Source organism: Heteronotia binoei, chromosome 1 (genome assembly GCF_032191835.1).
Source record: "Heteronotia binoei isolate CCM8104 ecotype False Entrance Well chromosome 1, APGP_CSIRO_Hbin_v1, whole genome shotgun sequence".
NCBI lineage: Eukaryota > Metazoa > Chordata > Lepidosauria > Squamata > Gekkonidae > Heteronotia > Heteronotia binoei.
The window spans coordinates 132582455-132603616 of NC_083223.1; the positions used below are offsets into that span (position 1 = coordinate 132582455).

The 21162-nt window shown below is 41.4% G+C and overlaps 1 protein-coding gene across 1 annotated transcript in view; it reads left to right on the forward strand.

The window, feature by feature from the left end:
* Positions 1–21162, forward strand: part of PLEKHG1 (pleckstrin homology and RhoGEF domain containing G1) — a 250879-nt gene that overhangs the window by 194439 nt on the left and 35278 nt on the right. The window contains exons 4-5 of the mRNA XM_060238686.1: positions 3516–3616; positions 17528–17597. Coding sequence (XP_060094669.1) covers positions 3516–3616; positions 17528–17597 — 171 coding nt within the window. The remainder of the gene's footprint in view (positions 1–3515; positions 3617–17527; positions 17598–21162) is intronic.

A 21162-nucleotide genomic window follows, 5' to 3' on the forward strand; every position in this document is an offset into this window, starting at 1 on the left:
ATTTTCAAGCTGATAGTCCAAACTGTTTCACCTTTTGGGGATGATTTGTATTGGTTTTGAATATTTTTAAAGTCCAATTCCAGTTTATTTTATGTAAAACCTTTGACCTTTCTGTAATGGTTGCCGACGTTTCTCTATGGTTTCTGGCTCTAGAAAAGACCCGGATGCTTGAACATACCTCTTCTCTCAACACTTACTTCCTGACTCTCTGGCCGTGAAGTCTCGTTCTTGATGGTTGTAAATCCCACGATGGTTGAAAACAAAACGTCACTTCCTGTTTCATAGTAAGAGTCTGCAGCTATGTTATGGCTGTTTCCCCCCCCCCCCCCAAAGCCACAGGAATTCAAAACAGCAAGTATTTTTCTACACTTTTCTGCTTACTCTTAGCTCCAAAAATTCCACTTTCACCCCCTTCCACTTCTCCTTGATTTTATACTTTTGCAAATAGTTCTACATCTTAAATCTTTTCTTTTAACAGTCTTATTTTAGTCATGGAATGATAGATAAGGATCTTTTACCTTAACGTAGTCTATTCTTGTTAATACCGTCCACTTTGCCTTCAGATATTATTATAGTCCATAGAAAGCTGGAATCTTGATGAGTTTATGTCAATTTAATGACTCCGGAGATTCTTTGTAGACGAATGCAATTCTTCATCAGGGATTCTTCAAAGCCAAAAAAAAAAACCCTCCTGGGATCTCTCATCAGCCAAAGTAAGTCCCCTCAAAATTATCAAACATGTCTTAGACAGATTCCTTTACTGGAAAATGTAGGCAGCAGGCGTTAGAATGCCTTTTATGCCCAAAACAAAGATTCCGGTCTGCTCCTCCGGAGAGAAACAGGTCAGCTCACCATGTTCCAACCCCGGAAGTCCTCCCCACCCCTGGTAGGTTCTGAGACCATCTGCTCCATAGCACAGATATTGAGAGCATCTAGAAATTCCATCTCTTTCTCTTAACCTGAACACATATTGACCCAATCAATCTGCAGGTAGTTAAAATCACCTATGACGACACAGTTTTTATATCTAGCCACTATCTTTAATCCTTCCATCATATTATAATCGTCCTCTATCTTTTGATTTGGTGGGCGATAACAAACCCCCAAAGTTAAATTTCCTTTTGGGCCTTCTATTTCAACCCAGAGCATTTCTAGAAGGGAATCTAATTCTCTGACCTCAGTCTTACTGGACCGCATACCCTCTCTGACATACAGAGCCACCCCACCTCCAACCCTTCCCTCCCTATCCTTCCGATATAACTTATATCCAGGAATCACTGTGTCCCACTGATTCTCCTCATTCCACCAAGTTTCTGAAATTTCCACAATGTCTATGTTTTCTCCCAACACTAAACATTCCAACTCACCTATTTTACTTCGAACGCTTCTAGCATTTGTATACAAACATCTATAATTTCCCAGGCAAGCTAGGCCTGCAACCTTCCTCCTGCCGCCTCAAGAATTTGGCAGACAGTCCATACTGTTTGTCACCATCTCAGTGGACAACTCTGATCCATTACCTGGTAGAAAAGTAACAGGTAACCCTTCATCCCTTTGAGATGAGTCCTCCTGAACCAGAGACATTTCATCTCCTGTTGGCTTTACCCCAAGATTTAGTTTAAAAAGTGCTCTGCCACCTTTTTGATTTTAAGTACCAGCAGCCTGGTTCCATCTGGGGACAAGTGGAGACCATCTCTTTTGTACAGCTCCCGCTTGTTTCAGAAAGCATCCCAGTGCCTAACAAACTTAAACCCTTCCTCCTTACATCATCGTCTCATCCACACATTGAGACTTCTAATTTGTGCCTGTGTCTCCAGCCCTGCTCGTAGAACAGTGCATGTGGATCCAATAATAATTTTTAAAATACCCATTGTTAACATATGCTTTGACATATGTTTTCCCAGTTAGTTGTTTTCATTGTTGCTGTATCAGATTTTCCTGTGTGGGATTGAAATGTGGTTTATATGTAACAAATATCTTCATGGTCGAGATGACATTTCCAGTGTTCCTTGATTTTAGTGCTATGGAATGTTGTGTTGTCATTGGTTGAATGCCACTGCAAGTTGTCTGAACCCTTAGGCTAGGGGTCATGATGTGTTATTGTTAAGATGATCCCAGTTGTTCATGTTTCCATTGTTGTTTTTCCTTCCTCCTGCGTTGTTTCTTTATAAATGTTATGGAAACACATTAGCTTATTTGCTACATTAAATAGGATTTTACATTGCTTTTAATCTTGAGATACCTGGAGACTGGTTTACACATTGACATTTGATAAAATCATGAGCGATGTGAATGAACCATTATGGTTCTAATGCCACAAATATAACTTTTATGTCATCCAGTGTCACCTTCAAAATAATATTTTCCAGTGGAATCAGGTCACACATTCAAGTGTTGACTATAAACAAATGATTCACATACCCATATGAATGGTTCATGGAACTGGTAAGTCTTTAAGAAATTGAAGTAATTGTGAAATGATTAGTTTTGGTGTACCTAGAGAGGTGTTTTGAAATAGTGTTCTGAAAACTAGAGAAGCTTACCAGATGATCAATTGGTCCTATCACTGTCAGTCTTTCACTGCAGTATGTAGAGATATCAGAGAGTTGGGTGCATTCAAAAGTACATGGAGTGACAGGCCCAATGGGCTTGACCTGTAGCTTGCCTGGATCCAACCAGGACATGCTCCAGAAACATCTGAAAGGATACTGTGGCAGGTGCAAGCAAGGAAATGACTACAGCAAGGAAATGACTTGACCAGCAAGGAAATGACTACAGAAAGTAACTCTAACTCAAGATCAGTGAGTTAGAGTAATGCTTTCTTTCTTCATTTACAGCTGTCTTGTTTACATGAGAGTACAATTCCATGTACATAAAATGTAGGTTACATATCTAATTTGGCAAGCAAGTACATTTTGGCTCTAATATATTCTGGTTTATCATATGTTGAATTTCAGTGTCCCAGGTAGGCACTGCGGAAGAACAGAGGCCCTATTCTTTTACAAACTGACAACTGTGACCTTACTATTTGTATTGTGTTTTGGAATTTTAAAAATGCTATTCAAAATGCTAGTTCAGGGTACCATAAGCAGAGTCCTGGAAAAATATGAGTATCTGAATGAAATCTAGGTGCTTAAATAGTTCCTTTCATTTAAAAGATCCCTTAATATAGGAGAATGTCACTGACCTTATTGAGTAAATTAATGGAGATAATTAAGCTGTCACTGTGGGTGAAATCTGAATACATTTGCAGTTTGAAAAACATACAGGGTACAGTCAGAGCAGCATAGCAAAGCAGTCAGTCCTTGGGTTTATCCCTTTGGTATTGGTGAACAGATAAGTATTGTTATCTTTCATAATAGAATGACTGTTCAGTGCAGGCCTACTGAAGGGATTACAGTAATATAAAGTGAAACTGATATGGAGGAGACTCAGTGCACAATTAAAGATAGTTCCATTTATTGAAGAAGAATAGAACAGCCATGTTTAATACATCCCTTTCATTTATTTCATAGGATTACCTCGATTGTATCACTGACCAATCCAAACTCTCCTTGGGGCCAGAGGAACGATCAGCTTTGTTTGGAAACATAAAAGATATCTATCATTTCAATAGGTAAGTAACTATTCAAATTAAATGAAAACATGTATGGAAACACAGAATTAAAGCTTTCATTACTCTTTTCTTCTAGTAAGCTGAAGTATAAAAGAGCTTAGAACTTCAAACTAAAATAGTTTGTTGTATAGATGGAAAGAATACACAAGAAGTCTAGGAATACTTGACAATGGCTCCCTCTGATAATTTCTTGGATGTTGTTCATTGACTAAACCAGGGTGTTGAACTCATTTGTTAGGAGGGCCAGATCTGACATAAATGGGACTTTGTGGGACTGGGCTATGCTTGTCATAAAATGTAATGCCAGGTAAAGGAGATATAAACTTTATAATAATAATTCTTTTAAAGGGACACAGACAAACACAAAGATATTATTTTTTTTACTTAAATACAAACATGCTTAAAAGTCTCACAATATTTTGTTTAAAATAGAAAGGTGGGGGAATAGTGGGATTTGACAATGTAATTTTAAAAATAAAACATCAAGATAATAATAATAATAATAATAATAATAATAATAATAATAATAATAATAATAATAATAATAATAATAATAATAATAATAATAATACTTTTTATTTATATCCCGCCCTCCTCGCCAGGGCAGGCTCAGGGCAGCTCACAATATACGAATATAAAATACAATAAAACCATACATAGTAAATTACAATTTCAATAATAAAATCATCATTAAACCATTAACAACTATATTAAAATTAACATTGTGGTGCTATTACTTAGGTCTTAATAAAATGCAGTGGCTAAAACATGTCCAGCGAAACTTTCTTGGCTCAGTATTAGGTGAAGGCTAGTTTGAAGAGGTGGGTCTTACAGGCCGTGCGGAACTGATCTAAACATCGCAGGGCCCGTACCTCCTCCGGGAGTTGATTCCACAGCAGTGGTGCTGCAATGGAGATGGCTCGATCCCGGGTGGTCTTCAATCTGGCCTCCCTTGGCCCAGGGATATTCAGCTGGTTCTTTCCAGCTGACCTCAGTGCTCTCTGGGGTTCATATGGGGAAAGACGGTCCCTCAAGTAGGCAGGTCCTCGGCCATATAGGGCTTTAAAGGTAATAACCAGCACTTTGTAACGGACTCGGTACACCACCGGCAGCCAGTGCAGCCCGCGCAGACCCGGCTGTATGTGCTCCCATCTCAGGAGCCCCAACAGCAGCCTAGCCGCCGCATTCTGCACCAACTGCAGTCGCCGAGTTCAGCACAAGGGCAGCTCCATGTAGAGGACGTTACAGTAATCCAGTCTCGAGGTGACCGTAGCATGGATCACCGTTGCTAGGTCCCGACGCTCCAGGAAGGGGGCCAGCTGCTTCGCCCGTCGAAGATGAAAGAACGTGGATTCGGCAGTGGCCGCTATCTGTGCCTCCATTGATAATGAAGGCTCCAGAAGAACCCCCAGGCTCTTGACCCTATGGGCTGCTTTCAGCCGCATACTGTCAAAAGCCAGAAGGGGGATTTCCCTTCCTGGGGCACCGCGGCTCAAGCAAAGTACCTCTGTCTTCGTTGGATTCAGCTTCAGCCCACTTAGCCTGAACCAACCTGCCACGGCCTGCAATGCTAGGTCCAGGTTTTCTGGGATGCAGTCAGGTCGGCCGTCTATTAGTAGATAGAGCTGGGTGTCATCTGCGTATTGGTGGCATCCAAGCCCAAACCTCCGAGCAATCTGGGCAAGGGGGCGCATGTAGATGTTAAATAACATCAGAGAGGGAACTGCACCTTGTGGCACCCCACACACTAGTGGGTGCCTCCGGGACAGCTCTCTCCCAATTGCCACCCTTTGTCCCCGTCCATCAAGGAAGGAGGAAAGCCACTGTAAGGCCGACCCCCTAATCCCTGTGTCGGCGAGCCGGCGGGCCAGTAGCCGATGGCCGACCATGTCGAATGCAGCTGACAGATCTAACAGCATCCGTACTGCCACACCGCCTTGATCCAGATGCCGCTGGAGGTCATCCACCAAGGCGACCAGCACTGTCTCCGTCCCATGGCCCAGGCGAAAGCCGGACTGGTAGGAGTCTAAGGCGGAAGTGTCATCCAAAAAACTCTGTAACTGTAGTGCCACTGCCCTCTCAATAACTTTACCTAGAAATGGTAAGTTCGAGACCGGTCGGTAATTCGCCAATTCGGCCGGATCTGCTGTACTTTTTTTCAAGAGAGGGCGGACCATAGCCTCTTTCAGAGATGTTGGAAAAAGCACAAGTATCAAAGAATAAACTAAAAATATTAACCAAAAATATAAAATACTATGAGCCTAGGAAAACATGACATGGCTGGGCATTGCAAGCTTTCCCCTTCCCCAGTCTACTCAAATTGGCAATGGCTCTTCAGTGTAATATCTCCCTTTCACTGTGGGTTCCTAGGTTAGAGTACTCACTAGGCACTTGTTCTCAGGTCCATTCAGCAGGGACAATCTGGCACAAAGCATCAACCCTTTATTTGCAAGGAGGCAATTCCAGAAAGCAACAGCTTCAGCTGGCCATACAAACTCTGAAAAGTGAAACTCCATTGAAGTACATTGCAGCACAGACAAAGTTGTAAAGAAAATGTGCAATGAATTTTCCATTAAGGGAATAGTCTATCTGGTTGCAGAAGCCTTAATGGAAAATCCATTCCGCATTTTCTTTGCAGTTTTGCAAGCCCAGAAGAGCTTTGTGCTCAAGCCGGCAAAAACAAGGCAGAGGGAGCTGGGAACTTTGGCAACCTCAGAACTTCAAAGTGTGAGGACAAGAGGGGGAGGAAAAATAAGAAAAGAGTTGTAGGCCTGATTCTGGTCTGTGGGCTGTAAATATGACACCCCTGGACTAAACCATGCCCATATATGGGTAGAACTTGGAGCAATTGAACATCAGCCCAGAGCAAGACTCTGATGAGCAATCATGGGCTTACCTGTTTCCTTTATTCTTGTCCTGACTTTTCTGTGGTGGGAGAGGGAGAGAGACTAAATCAGACCAAGTCTGTGTTTTTGCTTTTCCACTGCCAGTTTTCTGCCATAGAGTGAAACAGCAATGGAAGATATTGGAGTGTAATGTACTCTGTGTTTGCTACTCTTTCTAATTTTTATCCAAGAAAGTATGTTCTGGTAAATAAAACTCTCTCCTAATGTTTCTTTTTGACACTTTTCGCTTTTGATTTACCTTTTTAGAGGGCCATAATCTTAATACCCACTTAACCCCTTTTCAGATTTTGAAGTATGGAAGAAGATAGTACAATGCACATGCTTATTCCATCTTTTCCACTAAAAAAAGACAGTCTTTATTTTTTAATTACATACCTAAAATTTATTTTATTTATTTATTTTTGTAAATTTGTATTCTGACCTTTCCTGCAAGCAGGCTCAGGGCGGATAACAACAAAAGTTAAAACAATGAAATACTACAAGCTAAAACCATAAAATACAATAAAACAAATAGCACATATGTTACAGGAGATGGTTTCCATTGGATGCATTCTATATACCAGTACAGCAGTTGGCCCAGAGATGGAATAATAAATTAAAATAAAATAATATAGCATCGTGACAGGCAAGGGAGGCCAAGCAGATTCAACAATTCAAGATATGTGTGTACACATACACATATCCTTCTGGCATAACCAGGCCTGGCACTAGGGTTTCTGTCGCCCAAGGCAGAACCCTGCACTGGCACCCCTCCAGCATCTAATTATGTGTGCTTTGCACACGCAGTGCAACAACGTCATCCGGAAGTGATGTCATCGTGGCGGTGCACCCCCTGCCCAGCAGCCCTGTCCTGCTTTATAGGGAGCTGAGCAGGGACCGTTGTGGGGGGGGGGGACATTGTTTTTTCACTCCAATTTTTTGGAGTGAGGAAACAACCCTCCTCCTGCACAGCCCTTCCTGAGCTCCCTCGGTGAGGTCCAGTGAGCACTCACTGCTATGTCCCCCGACTTCACAGAGGCTTCCCGAGCCTACTTGGCCTACTCCCACGCACAGGCCCTGGGCATAACCTATTAGACCTATGACAAGGCAGCTCTGTATTTATTTTTGTGCTCCATATAGGGATAATTTAATTAAAGAATGATAGGATGCAAAGTCAAAGGACTTGTGTTGGCTTCAGTGGGAAGCACTGCTGGCATAGATAATACTGTTATCTTGCACTGGTTGGTAGACATGTGGCTTTGCCCCCTTTCCCCCTATTTATCCAGCAGTTAACAATTGCCATTTCAGCAGGTACGGTATGTCACAGAAGTGAGTACACTCCCTCACATTTTGTAAATATTTAAGTATGCTATATCTTTTCATGTGACAACACTGAAGAAATGACACTTGGCTACAATGTAAAGTAGTGAGTCTACAGTTTGTATAACAGCGTAAATGTGTTGTCCCCTCAAAATTATGCAACACATAGCCATTAATGTCTAAACTGCTGGCAACAAAAGTGACTACACCCCTAAGTGATAATGTCCAAATGGGGCCCAAGTAGCTGTTTTCCCTCCCTGGTGTCATGAGCTGACTCATTAGTGGTACAAGGTATCAGGTGTGAAGAGGGAGCAGGTTATTGCTCTCATTCCCTCATACTGGTCACTGGAAGTTCCACATGGCACCTCATGGCAATGAACTCTCTGAGGATCTGAAAAAATGAATTATTGCTCTACATAAAGATGGTCTAGGCTATAAGAACATTGCCAAGACCCTGAAACTGAGCTGCAGCATGGTGGCCAAGACCATACAGTGGTTTAACAGGACAGGCTCCACTCAGAACAAGCCTCGTCATGGTCGACCAAAGAAGTTGAATGCCCATGCTCAGCGTCATATCCAGAGGTTGGCTTTGGGAAATAGACATATGAGTGCTGAGGTTGAAGAGGTGGGGGGGGGGGGTCAGCCTGTCAATGCTCACACCATACGCCACATGCTTCATCAAATTGGTCTGCAGGGCTGTCGTCCCAGAAGGAAGCCTCTTCTAAAGATGTTGTACAAGAATGCCCGCAAATAGTTTGCTGCAGACAAGCAGACTAAGGACATGGATTTCTGGAACCATGTCCTGTGGTCCAATGAGACCAAGATAAACTTATTTGGTTCAGATGGTGTCAAGCGTGTGTGGCAGCAACCAGGTGAGGAGTACAAAGACAAGTGTGTCTTGCTTACCGTCAAGAGTGGTGGTGGGAATGTCATAGTCTGGGGCTGCATGAGTACTGCTGGCATTGGGGAGCTACAGTTCATTGAGGGGACCATGAATGCCAACATGTACTGTGACATACTGAAGCAGAGCATGATTCTCTCCCTTCGGAGACTGGGCCGCAGGGTAGCATTCCGACATGATAACGACCCCAAACGCACCTCCAAAATGACCACTGCCTTGCTAAAGAAGCTGGACTGGCCAAGCATGTCTCCAGACCTAAACCCTATTGAGTATCTGTGGGGCATTCTGAAATGGAAGGTGGAGGTGTGCAAGGTCTCTAGCATCCACCAGCTGTGTGACGTCATCATGGAGGAGTGGAAGAGGACTCCAGTGGCAACCTGTGAAGCTCTGGTGAACTCTATGCCCAGAGGGTTAAGGCAGTGCTGGAAAATAATGGTGACCACACAAAATATTGACACTTTGGACCCCATTTGGACATTATCATTTAGGGGTGTACTCATTTTTGTTGCCAGCAGTTTAGACATTAATGGCTGTGTATTGCGTAATTCTGAGGGGACAGCACATTTACACAGTTATACAAGCTGTAGACTCACTACTTTACATTGTAGCCAAGTGTCATTTTCTTCAGTGTTGTCACATGAAAAGATATACTTAAATATTTACAAAATGTGAGGGGGTATACTCACTTCTGTGACATACTGTATGTCAGAATGAATGATTTCTCCACTTTTGTTCAACATCTACTGGAGTATAGTCAGGTCTGTGTTAAATAACTCCAAGGAATGCATGTAAAAACATGATTTATATTAAAAGATAAAGTTATATGAAATAATTGCCCTCTTCAGTGGTTTTGGCTTGTGGATTTTGACTGATTTCTGTGTATTGCATTTCTTTTCTTTTTTACTTCTTGGCAGCCTAAAGTACTCCAGACCCTGCAAACATGTTGAGACATCTATAAAAGGAAAGCCAGATCTGGCACATTAACTCTTAGCTGTTACTTGCTATTTTGTATTTCATTCACAAAAATAATGGTCTGACTGGAAAAGGATAGATCATTTCAGTTATTTTTCCATAGTGAGATGGTTATACTGAAACATTAATAGTGATATATTTTCCCTTCACAAGCTAATAGCAAGAATGCAAACATAAAATGTTAGATATGAGCGGGCAGCCGTGTTGGTCTGAAGCAGTTGAACAAAGCAGGAGTCAAGTTGCACCTTTAAGACCAACCAATTTCTATTTATAACATAAGCTTTCGTGTGCTCTTAAGCACACTTTATCAGACGAGGAATCCAGCACAGTGAGCAAAGCCATACATAAAATGCTGTTTACAATAACATTATTCGTCCGGGTTTCAGCGCTTCAGGCTCATTGGTGGTTTGTGGAGCTTGGCTCCAATGATCCCCCCCCCCCGAATCGAGTGGTAGGAGGGGTGCTGCAGCCGGGGCATCTTGAGGGGGACACTGGAGGGGTCTCCTGACAGCAAGGAACTTTACAGGAGCCAGGGTAATAACGGCAGTTGTTCCCTGTTCTTCCTGTCTGCTCCGGTGCTCCGCTGTCATGATCCCCATTATGGCAGCAAGAGGTGAATGCCTGACTGCTTTTTTCTCTTAACAAGCTTTTGATGCATCATTCTTCTACCTTAATCACTGAAATTCTTACATGCAAGTAAGTCTGCTTTCTACTACTACTGGCTAACAGATCTTTTAACATAACAACAATTGGGACTGTTCAAAAAGAAAGGGGAAGAGGAGGATAATCCCCCCCTTCTCCGCAAGGGAGGTTTCAAAAAGGCAAAGAACAAACTTGAGAATTTTCAATAACTTAAATTGAACTGAGCACAGATATTTGAACTGATTTGGATTACAATTAAACAAGCTACAATGAGATCAACAATTGGTTACAATACGGTCTGAATAAAAACGGGATATATCTTTAAGAGAAATGGATGTGATGCTTGATCGGAACTGAAACGACTACAATTGAAATGCAGGAGAGAAGCTCATGGCTTTAGAAGGAAGGACTAACTGGGGACTTCTGGGGTTGGAAATGCCGAGCTGAATTGCTTCTCAGAACGGGAGCAGGCTGGGGCTTCTGTTCGGGGTAGTGGAGGGCAATTTAATTCCTACTGCTTACTTTTCTCAGTCAAAGATCAGTCCAAGATATGCACAGGAAACTCTGAGGAGATTTACCTTGGCTAAAAGGGAGTCCAGGGGGGGGCTCCTTTGAGGCTTTGAGGGGTCTCCGGAGATGAGCTGCATATTCATCATCTGCAGAAGTTTCCAGAGTCACTTATTTGACATAAGCTCAAGAGGATCCTAACCTTCTTTGAGACTGCTAAACATCAACAGCTATACAAGACCATTGTTAGATCTGGATAACTGCAGAAAAAGGTACTGATGACTCTCTTCATTCCGGGACTATTTAAAGTTAAGCAAAATAAAATCAGAAGGTGGGAAATAGAAATTCAGAAAACTTGGAAGAAGGGGAGAAGCGGCAAAATTTGAACTTTGTAAATTAAAAGGACAGTGCTAAAAAGTGGAAAGGAATTTATTGTTTTGTCTACTTGCGGTTTTGGTGAAAAAGCCCCATCGTCATAGATTTGCAGCTCTCACAGTCAACACAGGAAATACGTCAAACATCGCGAGATCTTTTTACCAGTGAAAACAGGATTTGGTGGCAAGAAAAGCAGGAAGTGTCGGATGGAAGAGGGAAATCATTAAAACAGCTAGCCTACTCTAGGACTATAATATCATAGAAAAACATCGGCGGCCATTGCTAGGAGGTCAAAATTTAAACAAAGTTTTTAAAGTGTTCGGGACATTAAAAATTGGTGCAGCTGACAGAGGTGACAATTATAAGGTAAATATTATTGGACATTATCGCTGATAATTATTTTAGAAGCGTTTTGAAGGAAAATTTTTTTTAAAGGGAAGCAGAAAGTTGTGACCGCCATTTTGGAAGAAATAAAAACTTTAAAAATTAATATCTGAGCCCAGGAGGCTCTGAGGACAGCAAAATTAGGCTTATTGAAAAGAGCAAGCCTTACTCTATCAAACTTGGTAGTTTAAATTTAATTTGGAGAGGTCAAAATTTTCGGTGGCTTTTTTTGTTTAAAGAATTTTATTAATAACATATGGTAACATTATCCATTAATAACTTTTTTTTTATCTTCCCCATATGCTATTATTTAAATCCCCCTCCCTCCGTTACTTGACTTCCGCTGATGTTATAAACTTAAAATGTTAACACTTAAAGGTACCCTTAAACCATATGAACCATATAAGCCTAGATTCATGTTCTTCTTTTTTCTAATACTTAATCATTATTAAAAAATTGTCCAATGTCCTTTTATTTTCGATTGTTTTTCTACATAACCGCTAAACTTTTCCCACTCCTTTCTATTAACTTCCAAATCATAGACTCTTAAGATTCTTGTTAGTTTATCCATCTCACTCCATGTTATTACTTTTGTAATCCAATCCCATTTTTCTGGTATTTTTTCTTGCTTCCATAACTGTGCATACAATGTCCTAGCCGCTGAAAGCAAGTACAAAATTAAAGTTCTATCCTCTTTTGGAAATGTTTCCATTTGTGATCCCAACAGAAATGTTTCTGCTACTTTCTTAAATTCATATCCCAAAATCCTAGAAATTTCTTGTTGAATCATCTGCCAATACTTTTTTGCTCTTTCACAAGTCCACCACATATGGTAGAAAAAACCTTCATGTTTTTTACATTAAAAAAAAAATTCAAATCAAAGTTAAAAAGTAGCTCAAAGCCCCAGTTAGTCCTTCCTTCTGGATGTTAAAACAATTTTATTTGGTAACAATTAATGTAAATAAAGAAATACAGATGGAAACTTGGGAATATTTATGGAAGAACTCTATGAAGCTTTCGACGTGTCATAGTATTAAAGAGAACTGTTTTAAAATGATGTATAGATGGTATATGACTCCTAAGAAATTGGCAAAGATGAATAAGATGCCAGACAGATGTTGGAAATGTAAAAAACATGAAGGTTCTTTCTACCATATGTGGTGGACTTGTGAAAGAGCAAAAAAGTATTGGCAGATGATTCAACAAGAAATTTCTAGGATCTTGGGATATGAATTTAAGAAAGTTGCAGAGACGTTTCTGTTGGGATTACAAATGGAAAAATTTCCAAAAGAAGATAGAACTATAATTTGGTACTTGCTTTCAGCTGCTAGGACATTATATGTGCAGTTGTGGAAGCAAGAAAAAAATACCAGAGAAATGGGATTGGATTGTAAAAGTTATGACATGGAGTGAAATGGACAAATTAACAAGAATTTTAAGAGACTATGATTTAGAAGTTTTTAAGATGGAGTGGAAAAAGTTCAGAAGATATGTAGAAAAAGAGTGGAAAATAAAAAAGAAGAATATTAATGTTTAGAAAATTAGAAAAAAGAAGAATATTAATTTTTGGTTTTATTAGTTAAGGGTACCTTTAAATATTAGTATTTTAACTAAAGAACACTGACGGGGATCAAGTAACGGGGGGAGGGGTGGGTAGAAAGTAATATATGGGATAGATAAAAGAAGTTATTAATGATGCAAGAAATATAATTTGTTACCATATGTTACCAAATAAAATTGTTTTAACATCCAGAAGGAAGAACTATATGGGGCTTTGAGCTACTTTTTAACTTTGATTATCAGACTGAGTTATTCTATGGAGAAATGGTGTTGCAAATTGAAGTGTTTGATAAAAAAAGATGTTATGATTACCATAATCTCCTTAACGCAGGAAATTAACAGAGCTGATACAACAGCAGACAGGAACCTTTATTCTGAAATACAGTGAAACTGAAAATTTATATGAGCAGAGTGGTAAAGAGACCCCAGTGATGTCTGCTGAGTTGAGAAAAATGGATAAAGATCCATTGGGAAAGGTGCCGAAGGAAATCAAAATGGAGACAATATGCACAGTTACAAAGAAGAGGCGGAAATCAAGACTGATTGAAGTTTTCACAGGAGGAAGTGATGATGTGGGGGCCTTATCACCCTCAGCAAAATGGATGAATGTGCCAAGGGGAGAAGAGGCAGATTTCAGCAAGAATATCAAGACTTGGAAAGCCTTCAAGAAGAAGGGATCATAAACTGTTTTTTCTGCGTGTAATCGGTTAACATGGAATCAATAAAAGGGAACTAGCATGAGATTTTGAAATGGCAAGTGAGACTTTCGGAATCTGGATGTTTCTCTTCCATTTGTTATTTTCATTTATAGAAGCTAAATAGAAGAATGTAATAGAGAGTGGGCTATGGAGATGGTTTCATTTTTTCTCTAGGTAAAAATAAACAAGTGTGGGAGATGAGGCAGTTACTGCATATCAACTTGTACTTAGAGTAATATGAAAATAGGAGTTATAGTCTCCAAAAGTTTTTAAAGAATTTTAAATATTTAAAGTAGATAAACAATTCATTTGGGTCAATTTGTAACAGGGCAGTCATCACAAATATTTTGTAATCTTAAACACCCCTGAAAGAGGCATTGGTCCGCCCTCTCCTGAAAAAACCGTCATCAGACCCGGCCGAATTGGCACACTACCGGCCGGTCTCAAACTTGCCCTTTTTGGGCAAAATTATCGAGAGGGCTGTGGCGGTGCAGTTACAGGAATTTCTGGAGGACGCTTCCGTCCTAGACCCATGCCAGTCCGGCTTCCGCCCGGGCCATGGGACGGAAACAGTCCTGGTCGCCCTCATGGATGACCTCCGACGACAACTGGATCGAGGCGGCTCGGCGGTATTGCTGTTGCTAGACCTATCGGCTGCGTTCGATATGGTCGACCATCAGCTGCTGACCCGCCGCCTCGCCGACGCAGGAATTCGGGGGCTAGCCTTACAGTGGCTCTCCTCCTTTCTTGATGGTCGGGGACAAAGGGTGGCAATTGGGGGGGAGCTGTCTCAGAGATACCCACTTCATTGTGGTGTGCCTCAGGGGGCAGTTCTCTCCCCGATGTTGTTTAACATCTTTATGCGCCCCCTTGCCCAGATTGCACGGAGGTATGGGCTGGGTTGTCATCAATACGCAGATGACACCCAGCTCTATCTATTGATGGACGGCCGGGCTGGCGATGTCCCTACAAATTTGGACCGGGCATTACAAGCCGTGGCTGACTGGCTCAGGCTGAGCGGGCTGAAGTTGAATCCGGCGAAGACTGAGGTCCTTTGCGTGGGCCGCGGCGGACCGGGAGGGGAGATCACTTTACCGGCCTTTGACGGTGCGCCACTGGTACCAGTGCGCAAAGTCAAGAGCCTGGGAGTGCTACTGGAATCCTCTTTATCAATGGAGGCCCAGGTAGCCGCCACTGCTAGATCCGCCTTCTTTCACCTTAAGAGGGCGAGGCAGTTGGCTCCCTTCTTGGAGCGCACCGACCTAGCAACTGTGATCCACGCAACGGTCACTTCGAGATTGGACTACTGCAATGCCCTCTACATGGGGCTGCCCCTATACCGAACACGGAGACTTCAGGTAGTCCAGAACGCGGCGGCCAGGCTACTGGAGGGACTACCACGGTGGGAACCTGCGCGGCCTGGGCTGCGGGATCTGCATTGGCTGCCGGTTGTCTACCGTGTTCGCTATAAGGTGCTGGTCATCACCTTTAAAGCCCTATATGGCCGAGGACCTGCCTACCTAAAGGACCGCCTCTCCCCATATGTGCCCCAGAGAGCGCTGAGATCCGGTTCTCAGAACTTACTAACAATCCCTGGGCCAAGAGAAGCTAGGTTGAAGGCTACCAGGGAGCAGGCCTTCTCGGTGATAGCCCCTCGTTGGTGGAACGACCTTCCTGAGATGGTGCGAGCCCTGCGGGACCTGAACCAGTTCCGCAGGGCTTGCAAAACATTTCTTTTCCAGCTGGCTTTTGAGATAGAACTTGATTAATCCAACGAATGGACATCTAGCCATCTTGCGTACATTATGATACAGTATTTTAGCACCATTTTATATATTTTAACTGTTTTAAATAATTTATTTGTGACTGACATATTTAAAACTGTTTATGTTGTTTTATGTGAATCATGGGATCCCCATGTCTGTTAGCCGCCCTGAGCCCGCCTGGCGGGGAGGGCGGGATATAAAAATAAAATATTATTATTATTATTATTATTAAATATCTGCTCCTGATATTTTTTATCTGGAGAAACTGTTTACAATGAAAGAGACAAAGTACTATGGTCTTTTTTTCTCTCCTCTGCTAGAAACAAGTAAGTTAGTATTAAGGATAAAGAAGCTATATTTATCTTTTATGGTTATCTTAATTGCTAATACTGTTAACTAGTTAGCTTTTATTTTTAATATTGCGAAATTTAGCCAGTTAGTTCTGTTTTGTCACTTGTATGTACTGCTTTTCTGCTTTTCTCACTTGTATGTACTGAAGATGAATAGTTTAGATTTATATCATAAGCAACAGAATAGCTAAAAGTATATAATGAAATAATAAGACTGTAGAATTTAATGGTTATATTGGGTAAAAATTTAAAGACTTGCAGGTAGAAAGAAGTTGGTATTATGCTTTGAAGTAGAAATGTAACACATATATTTGCTGCTTTTTTCTGTTCTTTTTTGTTTCTCTAACTTGTACCTCCCTCCTTTATTTTTGCTTCTGTAACCCCACATTATTCTCCCTTTTTATACCCAAACTTAATAAAAAATTTGAAAAATAAAATTACGATGACATTATTCTATGCCACTATCTGAGAACAGCATTAGCAGAACTGTTTTTCAAGGGAAAGGGCCCACTGGCAAGTGCTGGGATTAAACAGATCACACATTAAAAGTCATTAATTTAGCTGCCTTGGACATTCTCTGAATTGAAAGGTAGTATACAAACACTTTAAATAAATAATAAAACAGCAGTGTATCTACATGGATGATAAAATGTGCACACAAGGGAATCCGTAACCTCGTGTAATGGGCAGCATGTATATCCAGATGAGAAGACCCCTGATACAACTCGGTTAACTTTTAAATTTGTGGCTGCATGTCAGTTGTTCCCCCTACTGAGAAAGGACCATGCTGTATGAGCTGGTTTCCTACTGGAGCCAACTGCTATTTTGTAATTGCAGAACATTTCCAGGCCCCACCTGGTGGCTGGGAACCTATGATGCTTCAAGAATAAAAATAGTAGTCCTTTATTGTAAGGAACTACATACTGGATAGGAAAAAGCAAAGACAGTTTAGCATGCTATCTGCCTATGTTAAGTTGGATAGATATGGTAGTGAGACAAAGAAGAGGGATGGGCAGCTGAAATAAAAGAAGTTTCTAAGGGTAGTCTAGGATCAAAGGGACAGCAACATAGTAGATCAAAGCAAAAATAGGTAGACTGACCTCTCTGTCCTTTCAGCTCTGTTGTCCTCTTTGAAGAGTTACTGCCCTGTCTACCAACATGGGAAGTTGCTAGAAGCTGAGTTGGTGGAGGGGAGAGAGAAAACCATAGAGATGATTTGTCGCAGAACAGTTGTATGTAGCACTATCAGTCTTTCTGGTAACCAGTAGCTACAAAGGCTATTTAGTACTATGAGTGAGTGTGTGTTTTAACATAGCACTGGTGGTTTTGGCAACAGTAAGAAAGGAAGCATCAAAGACATAGGCAAAATCTTGGTTACAGAAAATAAAAATCTTAAGTGAACTTTATCCTTCAGGAAGAAACAATTTTACTGGGGTTGCCTTAAGTTAAAGTAAAATACAGCTGATATTTAATATAGATCTAGCATATGTTGGCCTCTGTAAAAAAAACGGCATCTATAAATTCTAATTTTTTGTTTGTTTGCAAAACTAGTGGACTTTTGCAAGACTTGGAAAACTGTGAAAATGACCCTGTGGCTATAGCAGAATGTTTTGTTTCTAAGGTAAGCAATGTAAATTCCCATTGATACTAATCTGCAGTATAGTGCAGTTCAGCCTCTGGTGTGCAAATAATTCAAGATTCCCTCTATTTGCATCAGCTAGGATTGCAAACTCTGTGCTGGGAAATACTTGGAGATTTGGGGGGTGAAGGCTGAGGAGGGTGGAGTTGGGGAGAGGATGGATTTCAGTGGGTTATAATGCCACTGAGTCCATCTTCCAAAATAGCCATTTTTTTTTTTCAGGTGAACTGATCTCTGTTGCCTGGAGATCAGTTCTAATTCCAGGAGATCTGTAGTCATCACTTGGAGACTGGCAACCCTAGCAACAGCTTACAATTGATAACTGATATGATTGATTATATAAAAGTTGGAAATAAAAGATACTGGCATTAAGAAATTATGCTACAGATTTTGAAAAACTTCATATAGACACTTTCCACCCCAGATCTTGCTGAATAAATGAAAAACAGTGAAAATCAAGCCACATGTTTTTGGTATTTGGGGGCCAATTTCCATTTTCTTAATTTAATTTTGCCCTGGTTGCCATCCACCTCATTGTCCTATTCAAAAACTATTCAAAGGAATGGGTCATGTGCAATTGCACATCTGTGCCTCGATTCATTATAGCCTTTTCTGATTTTCTTTAAAGCAGTTGCTGAGATAATTAAAGTTGATTGAAGGGAATAAATTGAGCTTCTTCTCCTTGAGTTAAAGCTATCTTCTTGAAAGGCCCTTGATTATTTTTGATACTTTCATTAGTGGTATTTTCTTTCTGAATTGCTATAATATGGATTGAGAGCATTTTGACAAAGCTATTTTAAAACATTTCTGTAGTTATATGGCCAGTTTTAAAAATTGATATTAATGTAGAAAAAAAACTGAAAAGAGAAAAATGAGATAATGTACAGTCTTATTGAATTTGGCATAAATGAGAATTGTAGTAGTCTTGGTCTAAATAACTATATGTGGGCCTGTTTTCCAGTTCTTAAATTATGGACATGATGCTGCCTTACACTGAGTCAGACCATTTGTTTGTTTTAACTTGGCAATGGCTGCTCTGACTGGCAGCAGTATGCCTGCTATTCATAACCTATTTCTAGATGGAGATGTCAGGCACTGAGACTATGTTTCAGGCCCGTAACTACGAGGGGGCCTGTGGGGGAACAGCCCCCTGACTGCTAGGCAGGGCCCCCTGACTTGGGGCCCCTAACCAGCCTCCAGTGCCTTGGCTGCATCCTTTTCCATTCTGCTGTCATCATACACTGTTGCTTCTGCTTGTTTAGGGGACATGATCAGATACAGTTGCTTCTGCTTGCTTAGGGGCCAGAAGAATTCTCTGACCCCTCAGCAAGCAGAAACAACAGGGCACTTTCGGAGCCCAGGATTGAAACTTAAGCTCCCTGTTGCTTCTGCTTGCTTAGGGGCTGGAAGAAATATCTGACCCCTCAGCAAGCAGAAACAATGGGGCACTTTCGGAGCCCAGGACAGAAAGTTAAGCTCCACCTTGCTTCTGCTTGCTTAGGGGCTAGAAGAATTCTCTGACCCCTCAGCAAGGATCAATTCTCCATTATACCCTATGAGAATCGATCTTCATAGGGAATAATGGAGTACCCAGCAGACTTTTCCCTCCCTCCCCCCGCTTTCTCATGACCCTGAAGCGGGGGGGAGGGCCTCCAAACCGGGGGATCCCCTGCCCCCACTTGAGGATTGGCAACCATGGTAGGTGGCTATGACATGAGCATGGGTGGTGGGAGGAGATCATGAGCAGACAGGGGAATGACACAGGCAGGTGGGGATATCTGGGGGTGGGAAAGCAAATGTGAGTTGGGGGTCCTAGTGGTGGGCAGAGGGAGGGGCCCCTGAGTACTCTCTTTCCAAAGCCCCTCAAAACCTGGTACCAGTCCTGGTTTATTTTTATTGCCCCCTTCTTCCAAGGAGCTCAGGGTGGCATATGTCAGTTTCTGCTCCTAAGTTTCACCTGCACAACTCTGTGAATTGGGTTAGATTGAGAGGGAAGGACTGGCACAAATTCACCCAGCAAGCTTTATGGCAGATTATAGGTTGCATGGAATATCTGGAAGAACCCTGTCAAAGGGAAGTGGTTCTAAAGTCCAAGGTTCATTACTCTGGCATTTGACTCAGTGGCATTTATATCTCAATTCCACATATTTTACTAAGAAGAGCTTCTAGGTCTGGTCACTTAACCTCCCCTCCTTTCCCCAGGGGCAACAGTCAAATGGCCTCAGTCTTTCCAACCAAACTTGATGAAACTCTGTATTGCTGTTTCCTGCCTTTTTGTATCTGTTTGCTTTAAATTTATATTTGCTTTTTGGTTATAACTTTAATACTGAATCCTACACTTGGAGATGTCATTGGAGATGCCTTCACCTTTATTATGAAATATGAGTTATGAAAGTCTACTGATTCCATTGGCTAATTACAGACTGTAATGTCTGTTGCAGATCATGGTTAACTTGATTACTGGTTCCTTGCAAGGGTAAATTTCTGCCATAGCTGTTTACTTTAAAACACGTACATTTAAATAGGTTGTGATGCAAGCTTTTGTTCCTCAGTGAAGAGAACTACATCAGTTCACATTGAAAAGATGACCAAGTACCTAGATACACATCAGCAAAGTTTCAGCTGAAATTTTTCATAATTACTGGGTGGACTGTCACTATCTGGTAACTAATTTTACTGATCCTCTTCTTAAAAATTAGAAACTTGTTCACACTAGAGTGAGCAGTCTTGGTTGGGAGCAAATATAATAGGTGAATTATATAGGGTTACCAGCTTCAAAGTGGAGCATTGCATTCTTCCAGAATTACAACTGATCTCCAGTCTAGAGAGATCAACTCTCTAAAACTGGTTTTAGGTATGTAAAAAACAGCAAGAATCCAGTAGCACTTTAAAGACTAACAAAACTTGTGGCAGGGTATGAGCTTTTGTGAGTTGCTCTCATTTCTTCAGGTAAGTCACTGCTCACGTCTTCACTTCTTTTTGGTATGGTGACCCACAAGTCCAAATTTACTTTGTACAGTGACTTATCCAGGGCTGATCCAAGTACCCTAGGCAAACTATGACCATAGCACACATATTTCCAGCATTTCATTTTCTGTAGTGCCCAACCGGATGTTTTGAGAAACCAACAAATATCAGACAAAGGGTGTTGCTGTCCCCACTATGAACCCCAAGCCAGTAGGAGTTCTTCTCTGGGCAAGAGAGCTGGTGGTAGGGAGGCCTGGCCTATGACCTGGTTTTGAGTTCTGACCAACAAGTTGGGAAACATTGCCCTAGAAGAAATGGCATCACATCCCTACTGAACTCCCTTTGCAGACTTTACCCTCCTCAGGAGCTACATGGAAATCACCAGGAATTTCCCAAGTCAGAATTGGCAATCCTAGAACTGTGTGATTATGGACAGTAGTAGCAATTTACTGTGTGACTATGGACAGCAATTTGGCAATACTCCCCCCCCCTTCAGCTATGAACATGGGAGTTGCTGCTGCTTGCAGCCATCCAGTTTGTACATCACAATTTCCATTGAGGGATGGCAGTAAAGTAAAAT